General features: G+C 43.7%; 1 protein-coding gene across 1 annotated transcript in view; it reads left to right on the forward strand.

Moving 5' to 3' along the window:
* The first annotated feature begins 18,327 nt into the window (after positions 1–18,327).
* The window catches only part of tet3 (tet methylcytosine dioxygenase 3), a 344,617-nt gene continuing 343,666 nt past the window's right edge, over positions 18,328–19,278 (forward strand). Inside the window, exon 1 of the mRNA XM_060856636.1 lies at positions 18,328–18,701. Within this exon, the coding sequence (XP_060712619.1) occupies positions 18,336–18,701 (366 nt within the window). The 5' untranslated portion in view covers positions 18,328–18,335. The remainder of the gene's footprint in view (positions 18,702–19,278) is intronic.

The raw sequence follows: 19,278 nt of genomic DNA on the forward strand, positions 1-19,278 counted from the left end.
AGAACTGAGTAGGCTGTGAGAGGTGGGGGAGAAGAGTTTGGCAAGCTATGACGGATCTGAAAGGTGTAGGTTTGAGGGACTGGGAAGGATGGGTGAGTGAATAACTGGGTTGAGGTCGTGGCAACTTAGTGGGACTGAGCTGGATTCAAATCCACCCTTCTGGCTTTTTCCTTCCTCTTAACCTCTACCATCAACTAACCATCAAATGACTCCCTTCTGATGCAAAAACCTGTCCACAACTCCTGGGTTCAATTCCCGACTCAGGCGACTGACTGTGTGGAGTTTGCACGTTCTCCCCGTGTCTGCGTGGGTTTCCTCCGGGTGCTCCGGTTTCCTCCCACAGTCCAAAGATGTGCGGGTCAGGTGAATTGGCCATGCTAAATTGCCTGTAGTGTTAGGTAAGGGGTATATGTAGGGGTATGGGTGGGTTGCGCTTCGGCGGGTCGGTGTGGACTTGTTGGGCCGAAGGGCCTGTTTCCACACTGTAAAAAAAAGGCTAAGAGAGGAGGAATATCTAGGTTAAAAGGTAAGCCAGTCATCACCCTCAGTTTGAGGTGAATTCTCCAGAAATCAGCTTGGACCATGCCTCCCACCAGAGGTAAACAAATTTTGCATAGCCATGTGTTACGGACTAGGCCAGACCACTCAAAATATTCTTAAGCAGGCAGCCCAGACCATTACTTTGCAATTTGTTTCAGTAAGTGTACAGTGAAAAGTTAGCTAGGTTGACTACCAGGTTTTGAAACAGTTAAAACATTTATTCACAAAATTACACAATGAAACACAAAGAACAGAATAAAGAACTCCTACAGAAATTAGTCTATCCAAATGACACTTTATTTGCTGTTCCGAATATACACAATTCTCAATAAGTAAACCCTCTTAAAAAACAGTATAAATGGAACAAATGCTTACAGGATGAAGTTAGAAGGGCAGAAGGAGAGAGAGAGAGAGAAAGAGAGAGGGAGAGTTTCCACACATCTCACTGTTGAATTCCTAACTAGTTCTGGACTGAACTGCTCAGCTAGAGAGCTGACCATTTCCCTTTTATTGTGTAGATCACTTCTAAAACATGACCACTTTGGCCTGAAGAAGGGCTTATGCCCGAAACGTTGATTCTCCTGCTCCTTGGATGCTGACTGGCCTGCTGTGTTTTTCCAGCACCACATCTTTCGACTCTGGTACTCCAGCATCTGCAGTCCTCACTTTCTTCCACTTTGGCCTGAAGTCTCATCTGTTTACATATAAAGAAAAAGGCCTCTCAATACCCTTTAATCTCTGTACCAAACCAGTCTAATCAGCACCGGGAGTTGTTTACGACCCCTCTGAGAAAAACTAAGGATATAGTATCCTTGAGAAAAGGAAAAAGAGGAACCAGCTTTGTTACACCTTCCCCTTAAAAAATGAATCACCAATACCAAAAGATGGCTTCATTTTTTAAAAAAACTTTCAAAACAAACTGGTTAGTAGTCTAAAACACACACACTATACTAACTATACACATGCAAACATGCACAACCACATGCAAACTCAGGCCGTGGCACACCCACCACTGGACATCCCCCTATCTCATTCAAGTCTCAATAACATATCGGCAGTCACGTTTTCGCGACCTGCCACATGCACAGTTGTCACACTGAATGGCTGCAACAACAAGCTCCATCTAAACAGTCTGGTCTTCCTTATTATTAGCACATCATCGAGATCAACGGTGACCTGGAGTAGACCTTGTAAAATGTTCCCCATCATCCGCTGGAAAATTGCACAGGCTTATGATGTCCCAAATGGCAGTGTTGTATATTGGTCCCAACTCTTATGGTTATGATTTGCAGCATACTTGTAGGAATCCTCATCTAACTGCAATTGCAAGAACGCATGTCTCATGTCCAGCTTTGTGAAGGGCAAACCCTCTGCTACCTTTGTGTATACACAGTGGAAAGCAGTTTACCCTTTGTTTAAAATCCCCACAAATGGAACTTGATAATCAGTACAACTGGTACTGGCAATTCCACAAACTGGACAGGTTTCATGATTCCTTTGCTTTCCAGCCTTCTGAAAAACCTCTGGATATTTAATTAGGATTTCACTCAGGCATCCATTTTTGAATTTAAAAATGGTGAATTGATCAAGGTGAATCTTCCCCAACCAATGTTGCCGCATCAAGCTGGGGAGCCTTTTACCTCAATCAGTGGGAACTGAGCCAGGAGCTTCTCAAAAGAGACCAGAACCGAAGTTGTCCTCTTGATCTGTAAAGGTTTCACAGTGTAGGTTCTCAGACTAGCGAGGCCTTGCAGAAAGTTAAAGGTTGGCGTCCAGAGTGAATTTTGTTAAAACTGGTTTTGCGATCACTAAAAACGACTGTTTTAATTCACCTCCGGATGACCACTTAACCAGACGTTTATTTTGATTGGTGCTGATTTGGAAGTTGCTAAGTGTTCCAAACCAGTTATAGATGGACCTTCCAGGCTGTGCAATTGCCTGCCGGCCTAAGAGTTCTCTTAATCTATTTGGGTCTGTTGCGACTCTCTCTGTCTCAAATCCACATACCGGCAGTGAGTGCAATGGCTTGCCGGCCTGGATCCTGAAGAAAATTTTATCTGCTCGGCCGAGTCTTGGTTTTATTTTGAGATTTTGCTGTGGGCAAACCGAAAGTCCATTTGGTTGGGATAAGTCCTGGGTGAGGCTCTGCAATTGGCTTCACTCAAGTGGTGTTGCCCCTGCTCAGTCAGTCAGGAGAGAGTGCTACTTTCATCAGAATACCCTGCAACTCATATACTCTATTTGCCACATTTTCCAATGATAACCCCACTTGTAGTGCCTGTTTGAAGTCCAGCTGGATTTCAGCTTGTATGTGTTTTTGTATGGTTAAATCATTAATCCCACATTGCAAATGGTCTCTCAGCATCTCATTTAGGGTTAAATCAAAGTCACTGGTCTCTGCGAGTTATCTCAATCTAATCAAAAACCTGATTGCACCACAGGGAATGGAGTGCTTTTTTCCCTTCCAATTCTATTTTCATTTAATCCCTGTCCACCTCTTCACTTTTTTGATCACCCAGTGTTGCCCTTTGATGAGCGCACTGCTTGTCATTGGCCACTCGGGTGTTTCCTTTCTTCCGGGTGGTGGAATACAAATAAAGAATTAAACACCTGTTTTTTTCACTGTGTCCTACACCTACACACACACACAACATGGGTGCTGGCACTACTGCAGTTCGGCGGTAGTCTGGGGATAAAGAAAGAAAAATCAGAAATCCTGAAATGGATTCCCCTGCTTCATGAATTGCCAAGGAAAAAACAATGACGACTCACTTAGAGGAGGCTTGGGATCATAATATACCCTAACTAAATCCATTAAGTTTTGAAAGGTTTTAGTATCTACTGGCTCAGGGAAACCTAAACTCCCAATAACTGAAAAGGCTGCGAGTCCATAAGCTGTCAGGAGAATTGTTGCTTTTCATCTGCCCCAATGTCATTTGCCTGTAAAAAAATGCCCAGAAGGATCAAATGAGTCAAGCTTACTTAGTAAAAGCATGATGCCAAAAATGCTTACCCCAATTTAAAGGCAACTATCGAGAGCGAATTTCTTCAGGGGTGTGTTTTGCCGTAATCACTACTGAAAAAACTCCACATAGGCCAATGCCCTTTAACAAGTCACCCTTAATTTACACATGGAAAGTCCTTGATACTGATCCAGCTCTCTCAGCCAGGCAGGATGTCCGACATTGTTTTTACCTGTCAGCCTGGGCTCCCTAATTGAACCTGATTAACAGCCCCATTCTGGGAATTGATGTTCAATGCTGTATACCTGGCTGACCCATGGGAAATATCAGAATTATTATTGGATTTCTTTCTTTCATTTTTGTTAAGATAAAATCTGAGATGAAATTCTTCTGATCTACTGTGATGGATTGAAAGTCAACTTTAGGGAGTTTTGCAACATATCTTGCAGTGAACGTCAGTTATGTCTCCATTACTCAATGCAAAATTGTTTCTTCCTCTACTTTATTGATACCTATATTTGGTATGCTGTTGTAATCCTTCCTGATTTCACTGACAAATAGTCTTCCCAAACTTTACTTCAGAATTAAACTTCCCATTAAAGCTTCAGGCACACATTTCAGTGAATCACGTGTAAATTTAGACAAATTTAATTGAAAATGCGGTGCCAGTGTTGCATCACGTTACTGACTCCAACATGCAGGGCTTTAACTTTTACGAATATAGGAATAACAGCAGGAATGGACTATTCAATTCTTTTGACCTGCTCAATCAGTCAATATGATCACGACTGAGCTTCGATTTCAACTCTACCACCCTGTCCATTCCCCACATCACTCGATAACTTGAGAGATCTAACATTTTGCTAATGCCAATGTTGACTTTACTCAATGATAGAACCCTCTGATGAAGAACTCCAAAGAGGTAATTGCTGCTTACCTTCGTCCTGTCACGCCCCTTCAGAATCTTGTATGTTTCAATTAGATCAATTTTCATTCCTCTAAATGTTGGAAACCACAAGTCCAATTTACTCAGGTTTTTAGTGTCGACTGCATTAGCATTCCAGGAGCCACTCTTGTAAATTTTTGATGGATCAGTTCCGATATCCTTAATAAACAGGTCAAAACTGTGTACAGGTATGGTGTGTCAAAGTCTTACACAATTGTACCGAGATTTCCTTATTTTTTTGCATTTGAGTTGAACATGGCAATTTTCTTCCTAATTATTTACTATACGTGCATGCTGACATTTTTGTATCCATTGTACAAGTAAACCCAAATTTCTTAGAACATCAATATTTAAAAGTTTCACTTTAAAAAAAGTTTGTTTCTCCTATTTCCAAACTTCTGAATCAACTACCATGTCACACAGTGTACCTATATCATCTTCATTTCATTCTGACGTTTTGTGTGCTCCTCGAGGCTTACATTTCCCTACATTGGTTATTCGCTAACTTAGATATATCATTCAATATCTTTGTATAAGTCATGGATATAGGTTGTATACAATTACAAATTATTTTTCTTAATTTTTGGACAAAAAAATTAGATTTTTAAAATAGTCGCATTCCTAAAGGAAAGTATTTCATTTTAATTGCTATTCTTTACATAATATTAAAATTATACATTGTATTAACATTATGCATGTGTGTAAATGCACACTGTTTTTTGATCAGAAGTCCAAAGGGGCTTCCTACCACTCCTCTTCCCTTCTTACTCCCCTTCTTCCCGCACTTCTCCCACCTCCTCATCTTTCCGTGCCACTACACACACACACACAATAAACACGAATGTCCTCGGTCAATCTCTTCCCATATAGCCTTTGCTTCCTGAACTTGAAGTGAACAGTGAGTGGAAGTCAGCCGGCATATGAAAGTACCATATGTTTAACATAAAAATCCAAATCCTCCTCTTGAGACAAAATTTATTGATGTTTAATTAAAAACCAACATGCAAAATAATAAACCGACAATCACAAAATTGTGTAGATTGTGTGATTATTAGTTTATAATTGATAAAGCACCCGAATAGCATGTTTGCTGTGAATGGGAGTTGGGTGGATAATTATTGTAATTCAGTCTGGTCAGTGGCACGACAAACATACATGTGCAAATCTGTTGAGTTCCTGTAAAAAGTATTCCATATAATGCCTCATTTCGGATTTTAGACACAGTTGCACATTGAACAAAATTACAGAACGATACTTTACATTAACTTGGTGGTAGATTGTTGCCTTCGCCAATACTTCACCAATACGTCTTTTGATCCACATATTTTGAAAGTTTTAAATACGTTCAAAAATAAGTTTTCAACAAATAATTGTCGCAGGTGAGCATTTAACAGCTAGGATTTTCATTGTGTTATTTTCAATCAAGGCAGTAAAGGTAGAAAAATTAATTAGATTCAGTTATAAAATATGTTTGATTTAGATGTTGCAAATAGACTAGAATTTAGCTTGTGAATTCTTGGAGCACTCACTTGAAAAGTATAAACTTCTGTGTTTCTGCATTTGATTATGGGGAAAATGGCAACTGTCGATTTTTGAAGTAATTTCAGTAATCTGGGAGCTAAATCAGAAAAAAAAATGTTTCCTGTAACAACTGACATTCATATCTCCTTACCTCCATTATCATCGGTTATAAACTGAATGTTGAACTGAGATAAATAGCCTTTCAAATTAGCCTGTGCTTCAATCACGTTTTAAGTAAATGACTGACTTGAAAGAATATTCACCATGCAAAGATTTGGCAAAACCCGGAAAGTCCAGCTGTTGTGTCGCAATGCTTTTTTTTACAGGAGTTCAGTTAAGGACATCACATTTCCAGAGTACAAAGTACCAACCACGAATCGATTTAAGCGACCTAGACTGAAATCAGTCGAGACAAGGGAGATCTTGGGAAATATTTGCGACATTTATAAAGGTTTAATGCGGTGTTGATTTATATCAGACAGCTGTTCCTGGATTTGGCAAGAAAAGTCTCCCTTTTTGCTCGTCAGGAAGACCGACTGTGATGATGCCTCCCACCGCATCTCCCCCCAACCCCCAACCGCCCCGTCAGTTTCACAGTTTCTAAGCGACGGTTCTTACACATTAACCTCATTTTGCCGCTCAGGGGACGGGGGCCCGGGAGTGTTCTGCTCAACTGCTTCCCTTTTATCACTTGCAACACACGTTGCTGCTGGGCTTTACGCCTGCAACGTGCGGTGCCTTTCTGGGGGCTCTTTCATCTTTCTGCAGACTTTTCAAACGATCACTTGCACTTTCACTGTCGTGAACAATGTGACTTCATTCTTCCAAAGACAACATTAGTTCAGGCGTTCCTTTCGCCCGGTAAGTCACGCTTTGTTCAGAGAACTATCTTCATTTCATATGTACGGATTCACTTACATTATAGTCACTTTTTTTAAAAAAAAGGAACAGGCAACTCCAGGTTCTTTTCTTTTAAAGTAACATCGAATACCATAACAAAGCAACTCGGAAATTCAATGAGACAGACGGACGCGACGAGATCGAATTTGTCAAAAGAAACAATTGTATCCAGAAAAAGTCATTTTAGTTGTTCAGTCCTTGTGTACCGTGCACTATGTTACGATACATAGTCAGATGCACGGCGGGCCTGTACATTTGCAATTTCATTCTATTGTTTGAGCCCGCCTGTGCTATTCCAAGCCAAGCGCGGCTGGGTCGGAGGTCTGGGATGCACACTATTGCAAACGGCTTGTGAATCCATTCTGTTCCCCGACCACGCACTTTGAAGATATTCAACGTTGTTTTAAAGTATGGCACTTTAAAGTTCCCCTTTTTTCTCAGCCACGTGCTGAGGCTTTAAGGAAGTCTTGGAACTTTTTTTCCCCCGGCAACAGTCCGACCAGACTGTTTGAAATGAGTTAGGGACTCATTGAAATGAAGAGAAGCGTATTGTTTGAACGTCAGGATAAACCAATCCCTGTGCAACTCGATCCCAGTAGCGGCGAAATCGTATTTTCACTCGGTTCCGGCCAAATAATTGGTGAGCAGATCAGGCTTTGTCACACATCCATTGTTGGCAGAGGAAGTCATATCGCGATCACTGTTCGGAATACTTCCCAACCTGCATGGAAAGTTATTACAGTGCTTGCCAGCGTCAATTATTGAATTAATTCACATCAGAGAAATTCGCGGAGCTTAAGACGAAATAAGAGGCCTGTGCTGGCTTTGTGATCTGTCAGTTAATGACTAGATCCCGGTGATGGGAACAAAGACCTTCAAACTCAATTGCAAACACACAGCACTCCTCCCAATGTTTTTAATCTGGAATTGTGAACGCGCAAAACTGATCGCTCGGGCATATTAACGGTTAGAATTTTCCAGCAAAATTATTTTGAAATGAACTATTATCACAAAGAATTTCAAAGTATTCAAATGGTAACGCTGAACAGTTGCAAAGAAAAAGAGGGACATTTTCCAAGTTTGTCTTGTGGGTTCCTTCAGGCAAATGTTAAATACTTTATCAAAACAGAGAAGTCTAGGGAATCGGTTTCTTCTTAGAAATTCAGGGAAAAGTCCACTGGATCTATCAGATGAATACCTAAACTTTCCAACTCGAGAACCTAATTTTCCACTTCACTCACCTTTAACTTTACTCAGGGATCCTGAATGTTTGAAATTATGGTCTTCTGTGGATTGTGGAAGCTAAGGCTGACAAACAGATCCTTGAACTAAAGGGCAGTGGAAAGTCATGGCGAATGAGCTGAAATGTGAAATTGAGGCCATATCTGAATAGTCTTTTTGAAAAGCAGAGCAAGCGCAGAGACTGTGTGCCCAACTCATTGAGTCATAGTCATAGAGTCATAGAGATGTACAGCATGGAAACAGACCCTTCGGCCCAACTCATCCACACTGACCAGATATCCTAAATTAATCTTGTCTCACTTGCCAGCACTTGGCACATATCCCTCTAAACCCTTCCTATTCATATACCCATCCAGGTGTCTTTTAAATGCTGTCATTGTACCAGCCTCCACCACTTCCTCTGGCAGCTCATTCCATACACGCACCACCCTGTGGGAAAAACTTACCCTTTTGGCCCCTTTTAAATCTTTCTCCTCTCAATTTATACCTATACACTATAATTTTGGACTCCCCCTAAACACAGGGAAAAGACCTTTCTATTTATCCTATCCATGCCTTCATGATTTTATAAACTTTTGTAAGGTCACCACTCAGCCTCCAATGTTCCAGGGAAAACAGCCCCAGCCTAAACAACCTCTCCCTATAGCTCAAACCCTCCAGCTCTGGCAACATCCTTGTGAATCTTTTCTGAACCCTTTCAAGCTTCATAACATCCTTCCTCAAGAAGGAACATCAGAATTGCACACAATATACCAAAAGTGGCCTAACCAATGTCCTGTACAACATAAACTCCCAACTCATATACTCAGGTGCTCTGACTAATAAAGGAAAGTAGATGAAATGTCTTTTTCACTAGCCTATCTACCTGAGACTCCACTTTCAAGACTCCTGCCATATTTCTTTTTTTTGTTCTCTGAACTTCTTTGGACATATTACTCTGAAACATTTATCAATTTTCTTTAGAAATAGCAGGTGATTGGTCATAAGAAACACTTACAATTCAATTTTTACTAATTCTCTCAACTCATTCTTGTGTGTGACAACAATATTTCCCTTCCTGAACAATTAAGATTGAATGGGTCCAAAAATAAATTCCAAAATGGGGACTATTGCACAATTTTGAAAGATAACTATCCCAGATGTTAGTGTATCTTCTTTTTTTCAACTGTGAATCTATTTTGAGGTTTGAACATTGTTTTGACCCCTGGTGAAAACTGAGAGGCAGTGGGAAGGGAGTGTGGTGCAATTGGAGACCTGTGACAGTCATGAACAGGGAAGTAAAAACCTATGAGATTCAGGGTGGGGTGGAGCAAAGCAGCAGCAATTGCCACCTCAAAGGTCATGACACCAGAATTTCTGCTAGGAGACCCACCTAAGGTTTGAACTGCCGCTGTGAGAAGCTCTAGTTAAAGTCAAAGAGAGGAATTGACCCAAATAAGCTATGCCAGATAAAGGTAAAGTCACTATTGTCCCACTCTTTCAGAGAGAAGTAACTATTGGTGATTTAACATAAGAGTCATCATACATTAAGCAAAGTTGAGACCTTCATGATGGTAAAACCAAGGAACTCATTAGTGACTTTCGGTGAGATGTTACTCATGCCCCCCTACACATGAACAGCACAGAGGTGGAATGAGGGAGAGTGTCAAGCTCCTGGGAGTGGTCAGCCACAACAAACTTTCTTGGACTCTTCATGTGGATGCACTGGTTATAAAAGCCCAACAACGTCTCTTCTTCCTCAGGCAGCTGAGGAAATTTGGCATAACGGCGAATAGCTGAAAATGTGTTGCTGGTTAAAGCACAGCAGGTTAGATCAGATTTCTCCAGTTTCCTCATTTCCCCTCCCCCCACCTTGTCTCAGTCGGTTCCCTCAACTCAGCACCGCCCTCCTAACCTGCAATCTTCTTCCTGACCTCTCCGCCCCCACCCCACTCCGGCCTATCACCCTCACCTTGACCTCCTTCCACCTATCACATCTCTATCGCCCCTCCCCCACGTCCCTCCTCCCTACCTTTTATCTTAGCCTGCTTGGCACACTCTCCTCATTCCTGATGAAGGGCTTATGCCCGAAACGTCGAATTTCCTATTCCTTGGATGCTGCCTAACCTGCTGTGCTTTAACCAGCAACACATTTTCAGCTGTGATCTCTAGCATCTGCAGACCTCATTTTTTACCCATGACGGCGAATCTCCTTGCCAATTTTTATAGGTGCGCTATTGAGAATATTCTGCCTGGGTGTATTACTATCTGGTATGGCAACTGTACCATTCAAGATAGGAGACGGTTACAGAGAGTGGTAAACTCAGCCCGGACAATCACAAAGGTCAACCTCCCATCTACATAATCCACCTACCAGGCCCGCTGTCAAGAAAAGGCTGCCAGCATTCTCAAAGATGCATCCCATCCTGGCAATGTTTTTCTACACCTTCTACCATTGGGGAGAAGGCACAGATACCTGAACACACGCACCAGCTGATTTCGAAACAATTTCTACCATCCTGTCAGAATACTGAATGGACATAAACTCTTAACATTTGTCTGTCCCAGTGTTTTTGTTTTTGCTGCTGTTTACCTACTATTTACTTATCGATGCTACTTTGTAATCTGCCTGCATTGCTTCCAAGACAAAACTTTGCACTGTGCTTCGGTCTGCGTGACAATATATTCAATTCAATTCAAAGTAACTTAAACCAGTGGAGGAGTTGAAATCACAATGTTTGTCTCATTCTGCATTGCAAATGAGTCATCCGGCCAATTGAGCTAAACAACCCCCAAAGACAACACTACACTCTAGGTATCAAAATTTCCACTTTTCACCTATATCATTTTTATTGGCAGTGATCTTAAGTTTGGAAACTGCTCTCTCAGGAGATTTGGTGAATTTCTGCAGTAGATCTTTATAGATGGTGAACAGAACTGATTGTTTGTGGGGAGTGGACTTGATGGGCCGAATTCTGATCATGTATCTTTTGATCTCATGAGGACTGTATGTTTATGGATGTGATGCTAATCAAGTAGGCTGCTTTACCTTGAACAATATTGAAGTTGCACTTATCCTGACAAGTATGCACCAATCCATCGCAGTCCTGATTCATACCTTCCAGTTTGTGGATAGACTTTAGGAGTTGGGGGTGAGTTGCTCAGTGCAAGATTCCAAGCCTCTGACCTGCCACTTTAGCCACAATAATTATATGGCTTGTCCAGTTCAGGTTCTCGTCAATGGTAAAGTCCAGGTGTTGATACAGACGGATATTGAGTGATAGTAATGCAATGAAATATTAAGACACAATGGCCAGATTCTTTCTTGTTGAAGATAGTTATTGCCTGCAACTTGCATGGCACAAATGTTACTTTGTCACTTTTCAGCCCAAACATGATATATTGCATTTGGACATAGTCAGCTTCAGTATCTGAGGAGACACAAATGGTGCTGAACATTGTACAATCATCAATGGAACATGCCCACTTCTGACTTGACAATAAAGGAAGATCATTGATCAAGTGGCTGAAGATGGTTAGTCCTAAGGACCTCCTGCAGATATATCTGGGAGCTAAGATTACTGATCTTCAAAAACCACACTTGCCTTCCTTTGTGCCGGGTATGACTCCAAATCCTCAGTGGACAATTTGCCTGCTGTATCCCAATGACTCCAGTTTTGCTCTGAGTCATTAATGCCCCTCTTGCAGCCTTGATGTCAAAGGTTGTCACTCACATCTTACCTCTGGAAATTAGTGCTTTTGTCCTTGTTTAAACTAAGGCTGTAATGAGGTCAGGAGCTAAGTGACCCTGAATATCAGTGAGCAGGTTATTGCCGAAGCAAGTGCTGCCTGATAGCACTGTTGATGATACTTTCCATCATTTCACTGCTGACTGAGAGTAGACCGATGAGGCACTCATTGGTCTAGCTGGATTTGACTTGTTTTTTTGTAGAGGGCATACCTGGATAATTTTCCACATTGTTGCTGAGATGCCAGTTTTAAACCTGTACTCCACCCTCTCCTCCCTGAACTATCACCTTCATCTCCTCCCCCATTCACCCATTGTACTCCATGCTACTCTCTCCCCATCCCCACCCTCCTCTAGCTTATCTCTCCACGCTTCAGGCTCACTGCCTTTATTCCTAATAAAGGACTTTTGCCCGAAACATCGATTTCGCTGTTCCTTGGATGCTGCCTGAACTGCTGTGCTCTTCCAGCACCACTAATCCAGAATCTGGTTTCCAGCATCTGCAGTCATTGTTTTTACCTCGTTGATTTTAACCCTACTGCGAATCCTCTTGCAAGGATGCTTGCCTTGAAGAGGTTTTCCTCCTCTCTCGACAAGAATCTTGGGGAGTCCCTCTCCCACTGCAACTCCCAGATCATTTCCTCTGCCTGAAGCTCTTCAAACGTGTCGTGAAACAAACTCACTACCACAGCCACATTTGCTTCCTCAGTGCCTGCCTCCGTAACCAACTCATCCCACACAGACTCCGGAACACCTTTAAACCAGCAGAGTTCGGACCTGAACAGGACAAACAGTACAAACTACAGATTCAAAAACACCAGCAACAGTTCTCCTTCAAGATCATCCGCTCCACGCTCGCAGCAATGCGCCGGCACCTAACCTCGCTACAGTCATCCCTGCCTCAGCTGAGGGCCACATTCTCTCAGAATTGCAAAGGACCCACTCTGTACTACATCCTCAGGAGAATTCATACTCTCAACAAACAGTATTTCAATTCCATCTCAACATCAAAAACTGTAAATACAACCAACTTTTATCTACCCACCTCCATAACTAGCACTCCTCAAACATTCCAGAAGATTCCCCTGGCCTCAGAAACTACTCAGATGCCATTAGCCATGCGGCTGATGCAGCTGCCACCCGCACGGTGATTGATGATGTCACTTCCGCCCCCATCATGGCCACTCCCACAGCCACTTTTGGCCCCCACATCATCGCTGATGCCACACGCTCAGTGATTTCTGCCACCCCTACTGCCGTGGTCACCACCACTTCCGCCCCCACCAGCGCCACTCACCCGCATTCTGCTGACACATCCCCCACAGAACCCACTGTCACTATCCCCACCTCCCAGAACCCTGAGCGGAACACTAACCCTGCTCATGACTCCACCCCCATTCCCCCACCATCACACCCACTCCAGTTACAGGTTCCACCCCCATTCCCAGTCCACACCCACACCAGATCCCAGCTCCTAGCCCTGCTGAGTTTTCACCATCCCTCCGGACCTCCCCCTCACTGAGGACAAATGATCAGTCCTCAGTAAAGGACTCACCTTCATCCCCCTCCGTCCACGCAACAATGAATTTAATACACCCCGGCATGTTGAACAATTCTTCCGTCACCTCCGCCTCCGAGCTTACTTTCACAATCAGGACTCCCGTCCACCTTCCGAGGATCCCTTCGCCCACCTACAACACACTGCATCCAACTGGACACCTCACGCTGGCCTATTACCTGCCCTCGACCTCTTCATTTCCAACAGCCGCCGGGACATTAACCGCCTCAACCTGTCTACTCCCCTCTCCCACTCTAACCTCTCACCCTCACAACGCGCAGCCCTCTAATCCCTCTGCTCCAATCCCAACCTCACCATCAAGCCAGCGGATAAAGGGGGCGCAGTGGTAGTCTGGCGCACTGACCTCTACACCGCTGAAGCCAAACGCCAACTCGAGGACACCTCTTCCTACTGCCCCTCGACCATGACCCCACCCCCTATCACCCAACCATCATCTCCCAGACCATACAGAACCTCATCACCTCAGGAGATCTCCTACCTACAGCTTCCAACCTCATAGTCCGGGAACCCCGCACTGCCCGGTTCTACCTCCTTCCCAAGATCCACAAGCCTGACCACCCTGGCCGACCCATTGTCTCAGCATGCTCCTGCCCCACTGAACTCATCTCTACCTACCTCGACACTGTCCTATACCCCCAGTCCAGGAACTCCCCACATACGTTCGAGACACCACCCACGTCCTCCACCTCTTCCAAGACTTGCGTTTCCCCAGCCCCCAATGCCTCATCTTCACCATGGATATCCAATCCCTCTACACCTCCATCCGCCATGACCAAGGCCTCCAAGCCCTCTGTTTTTCCCTCTCCAGACGTCCCCAACAGTACCCTTCCACCGACATTCTCATTCATTTGGCCGAACTGGTCCTCACCCTTAACAATTTCTCCTTTGAATCCTCCCACTTCCTCCAGACCAAAGGGGTAGCCATGGGCATACGTATGGGCCCCAGCTATGCCTGTCTCTTCGTTGGCTATGTAGAACAGTTGATCATCCGTAATTACACTGGCACCACTCCCCACCTCTTCTTCCACTACATTTTTGACTGCATTGGTGCCACCTCGTGCTCCCGCGAGGAGGTTGAGCAATTCATCAACTTCACCAACACATTCCACTCTGACCTTAAATTTACCTGGACCATCTCTGACACCTCCCTCCCCTTCCTGGACCTCTCCATCTCCATTAATGACAACTGACTTGACACTGACATTTTTTACAAACCCACCGACTCTCACAGCTACATGGATTACACCTCTTCCCACCCTACCTCTTGTAAAAATGCCATCCCATCTTCCCAATTCCTCCGTCTCCGCCGTATCTGCTCCCAGGAGGACCAGTTCCACCACAGAACACACCAGATGGTCTCCTTCTTTAGAGACCACAATTTCCCTTCCCATGTGGTTAAAGATGCCCTCCAATGCATCTCGTCCACATCCCGCACCTCCGCCCTCAGACCCCACCTCTCCAACCATAACAAGTACAGAACGCCCCTGGTGCTCACCTTCCACCCTACAAACCTTCGCATAAACCAATCATCCGCCGACAATTCCGCCACCTTCAAAAAGACCCCATCACCAGGGATTTATTTCCCTCCCCACACCTTTCCGCCTTCCGCAAAGACTGTTCCCTCCGTGACTACCTGGTCAGGTCCACGTCCCCCTACAACCCACCCTCCCATCCTGGCACCTTCCCCTGCCTCCGCAGGAACTGTAAAACCTGTGCCCACACCTCCTCCCTCACCTCTATCCGAGGCCCTAAAGGAGCCTTCCACATCCATCAAAGTTTTACCTGCACATCCACTAATATCATTTATTGTATCCGTTGCTCCCGATGTGGTCTCCTCTACATTGGGGAGACTGGGCGCCTCCTAGCAGAGTGCTTTAGGGAACATCTCCAGGACACCCGCACCAATCAACCACACTGCCCGTGGCTCAACATTTCAACTCTCCCTCCCACTCTGCCGAGGACATGGAGGTCCTGGGCCTCCATCACCGCCGCTCCCTTACCACCAGACGCCTGGAGGAAGAACGCCTCATCTTCCGCCTCGGAACACTTCAACCCCAGGGCATCAATGTGGACTTAAACAGCTTCCTCATTTCCCCTTTCCCCACCTCACCCTAGTTTCAAACTTCCAGCTCAGCACGGTCCCTATGACTTGTCCGGACTTGTCCTACCTGCCTAGCTCCTTTTCCACCTATCTACTCCACCCTCTCCTCCCTGATCTATCACCTTCATCTTCTCCCCCACTCACCCATTGTACTCTGTGCTCCTCTCTCCCCACCCCCACCATCCCCTAGCTTATCTCTCCATGTTTCAGGCTCACTGCCTTTATTCCTGATGAAGGGCTTTTGCCTGAAACGCCAATTTCACTGCTCGTTGGATACTGCCTGAACTGCTGTGCTCTTCCAGCATCACTGATCCTGTACTGGAATAAGACTGCTCGGGATGTGGCAAAATCTACTGCACATATCTTGCAGTACATGTGCTAGGGACCTTAAACTTTACAGTATCCATTGCCTCCAGCTGATTCTTGATATCATGTGGAATGAATCGTATTTGCTGAAGACTAGTGCCTGTCATGCTGGGAATCACTGGAAGAGGCCAAGATAGATCATTCATTCAGAATTTCCCACTCAAGGTTGTTGAGAATTCTTCATCCTGATCTTTTGCATTCATGTGCCGGGATTCTCAATGATTCAAGATGGGGGCATTTGTGGAGCTTTCTTCTCCTCCAGTGAATTGTTTCCTTGTCCACCACAACTCATGTTGGGATGTGTCAGTAATGCATAGCTTACTGCTGATACATTGGTTAGACAAACAGTTAGCTTTGTCTAGCACTTGATGTTCACGCAATTCAGCATGCAATTAACCTTGTTCTTTTTGTAGTTGACACCTCATTTTTATGTATGTCTGTTTCTGCCCCTGTCATGTCCTCCCACACTCTCCTGATTTGATGGTAATGATAGAGTGGTGAACAAGTTGGAGTGTGAAGCTGCAGATTGAAGTACAATTCAACTGCTACTAATGGTCTACAGTGCTTCATGGATGCCCATTTGCTAGATCTGTTAGAAGTCTCTTCCATTTAGGACAGGGGTGGTGCCACACAACACAGTGCAATGTATCACCAGTGTAAAGGCAGAATTTCAAAGCCACAGGGACTGTGTGGTGGTCATTCTTATTGATACTGTCGTGTAAAGATGCTACTGTGGCAGGCAAATTGGTGAGGGTGAGATCAAATATGTGTTTCCCTCTTGTTGGTTCCCTCACTATGTTGCACAGACCCAGTCCAGTGTCTCAGCCCATAGGTCTCCACCAGCTCAGTCAGTGGAAACTGAAGTCTCCCTTGCAGTGTGTGTTCTGCACCCTTGACCCTATCAATGCTTCCCAGTATGGATGTATACTGATTGTTCACCCAGGCAGGATGGTATGTGGTAATCAGAGGATGATTCCTCAGCCATGTTTGACCAGCTGATGAAGGAGCAGCGCTCCGAAAGCTAGTGCTTCCAAATAAACCTATTGGACTATAAACTGGTGTCATGTGATTTTTAACTTTGTTAACCCCAGTCCGACACTGGTATCTCCAAATCATAAATAAGCAACAATACCGCAAAGCCATTGCCTTGCCCAAGTGAAGTATTTTAGGACACATTGAAATCATAATTGACACTGTTTTCTGTCAAGAAATTTAGTTTATACAATCACATGCCAATAATCTTAATTTTTTTTCCTGTTGCATTTTCAAAGTGTTAAAATTTGCGTTTTGCAAACTGAACTGTTCCAATGTGAAGTAAAAATATCAACCATATTCAATACATTGCACACAAACGAAGTCATTGATTCATCAAGAATGTTGAGCATTGAGGTGCCCTTCATAGATCTTTTCATAAGAATAAACCTGATATAAAAACCAGGAAATTGGTAAAAGGGGACTGTTAAAGCTTTTGAATGCTTTCAGTCTCAGTTATTCAAAGGCTGATGATCTTCCACTTCAAGACTATTTTTTTTCCTGCACACTCCTTGTATCCCTTAATCTTTGTCATATGTAGACATTATCAATCTCAGTTTTGCAAAGTGAGAAAACACACTGTAAACATCTGAGACTCCACTATCCGTTTGGGTACAGAATTCCAAAGGTTTACCTCATGACAAGGAAAGAAATTCCGAGTCCCCTCAATTTTAAATAGCCCATTCGTTAGTCTGAGACTGTGCATCGCAGTTGTCACCTCGTTCCCCCCAAAACCCCGCCCAAACATCCTTCAGGTATGCGCCCTGTGGAGATTTGTGTTTAGATGCGAACACATCTCATTCCTTCTTGGTTTCAGTGAACTTCAGTTCAGACTTAAGGTTTACAATCAAACTTTGGTTTCACATTTTTTTTTCTCTTAGACGTTTTTCACTGAACTCCGAACAAGATTTCTGATTCAAGCAAAAGCAACCAAGATGAAAAGCAGTGTGTGTGGAAGAAATTGGGCTCAGATGATGGTGATGAAGCACTGATAACTTGTTTTGAGGTGCTTTAGATGATGAAAACTGTGTTTGAACATGCTCGACTCCACAGAATACCATAACAGTAGGTTATCAGATAAAAACGGGCAGTGGACAAAAGAAGATTTGAGTCTGGTGGAAAATCCATTGGCCATCAATGGTGTGGAATCAGGGAAAACCAATCAACTGAATGGGAACTCAGTCCACGCATCTGGAAATTCTAATGCAGGATCACGAAGACAGTACGCGTTTCATTCTTTTATAAACCAAACGGAAGGTCCTCTTCTCATCAAGCCCATTGGGAAGTCAAAAGGATTAGTTGGGTCTGACATCCAGAATTCAAAGATCAGAAATAAATCCGCAAAGAAATCCGTGTTATCTTCATCTGCTGCAATAACCTTCGTTTTCCCCAAGACAAAAAAGGCAATGCTGAAGAAGATGAAACCTGTGATTAACTCAGATAATAACTCGGCATTTACAAAGGAAACATCTGAAGAGGGCTTTGAGAGCGGGCCAACAGTGGGAGACCATCAACTGACCGATGAGTATTCTAAGTCTAGCTATGAGGACTGCGATGTTGACACCATAATGATGCCATCGAAACTAAAAACTCCGGTCTTGGGTTCAGTGGATATACCTGCTTATCAAAAGAAGAAACGCAAACGCTGTGGGGTATGTGATCCTTGCATGAGGAAAGATAATTGTGGGGAATGCAGCAATTGCAAGAATCGCAAGACTGGTCATCAGATCTGCAAACAGAGGAAATGCGAAGAACTGAAAAAGAAACCCGGACTCTTTCAGGAGGTGAGAGCATTTTCAAGTTTCGGGGATTAAAGGTTATAGGAATTTAACAAGATGTGGAATTTGGAGATTTCTCATCTTTCTTATCAATTTGCAAGGAGCATAGAAGTGGGGGGAAGCATTGTCAATTAAAAATAATATTAACACTACATAACAATACAAGAAGAAGCAGAACTTTTAAAAATGCCTTTTAAAATGTCAGTTTCTCTAGCTATAAGGATCAATCCAATAAATCAAGGATTCCAGCAAAAATAACTGACATGGAATCTGAAAAACAGCCTATTAGCTAGGATGGTCACATTAAGATTATAATTTCAGTTGTTGCAAGCAATTCTAAAGCTGAGAAAGATGTTGAATGTAATCCGGTAGACTGCAAAATGACACAGATTGCTCAACCAGTACTAAAGATATGCTTTTGTACGACTTGGCGAAACTGGCTCAGCGGTGGCCTTCTAGGCTTGAAGTCAGAAGATTGAGGCTTTAAGTGTTGCTCCAGAGACTGAAGGCATACCATCCATGCTGACACTTCAGTCTGGAAGAAGTGCAAACATTTTTCAAATAAAATGCCAAGCCAAGATGC

Source organism: Hemiscyllium ocellatum, chromosome 48 (genome assembly GCF_020745735.1).
Source record: "Hemiscyllium ocellatum isolate sHemOce1 chromosome 48, sHemOce1.pat.X.cur, whole genome shotgun sequence".
Taxonomy (NCBI): domain Eukaryota; kingdom Metazoa; phylum Chordata; class Chondrichthyes; order Orectolobiformes; family Hemiscylliidae; genus Hemiscyllium; species Hemiscyllium ocellatum.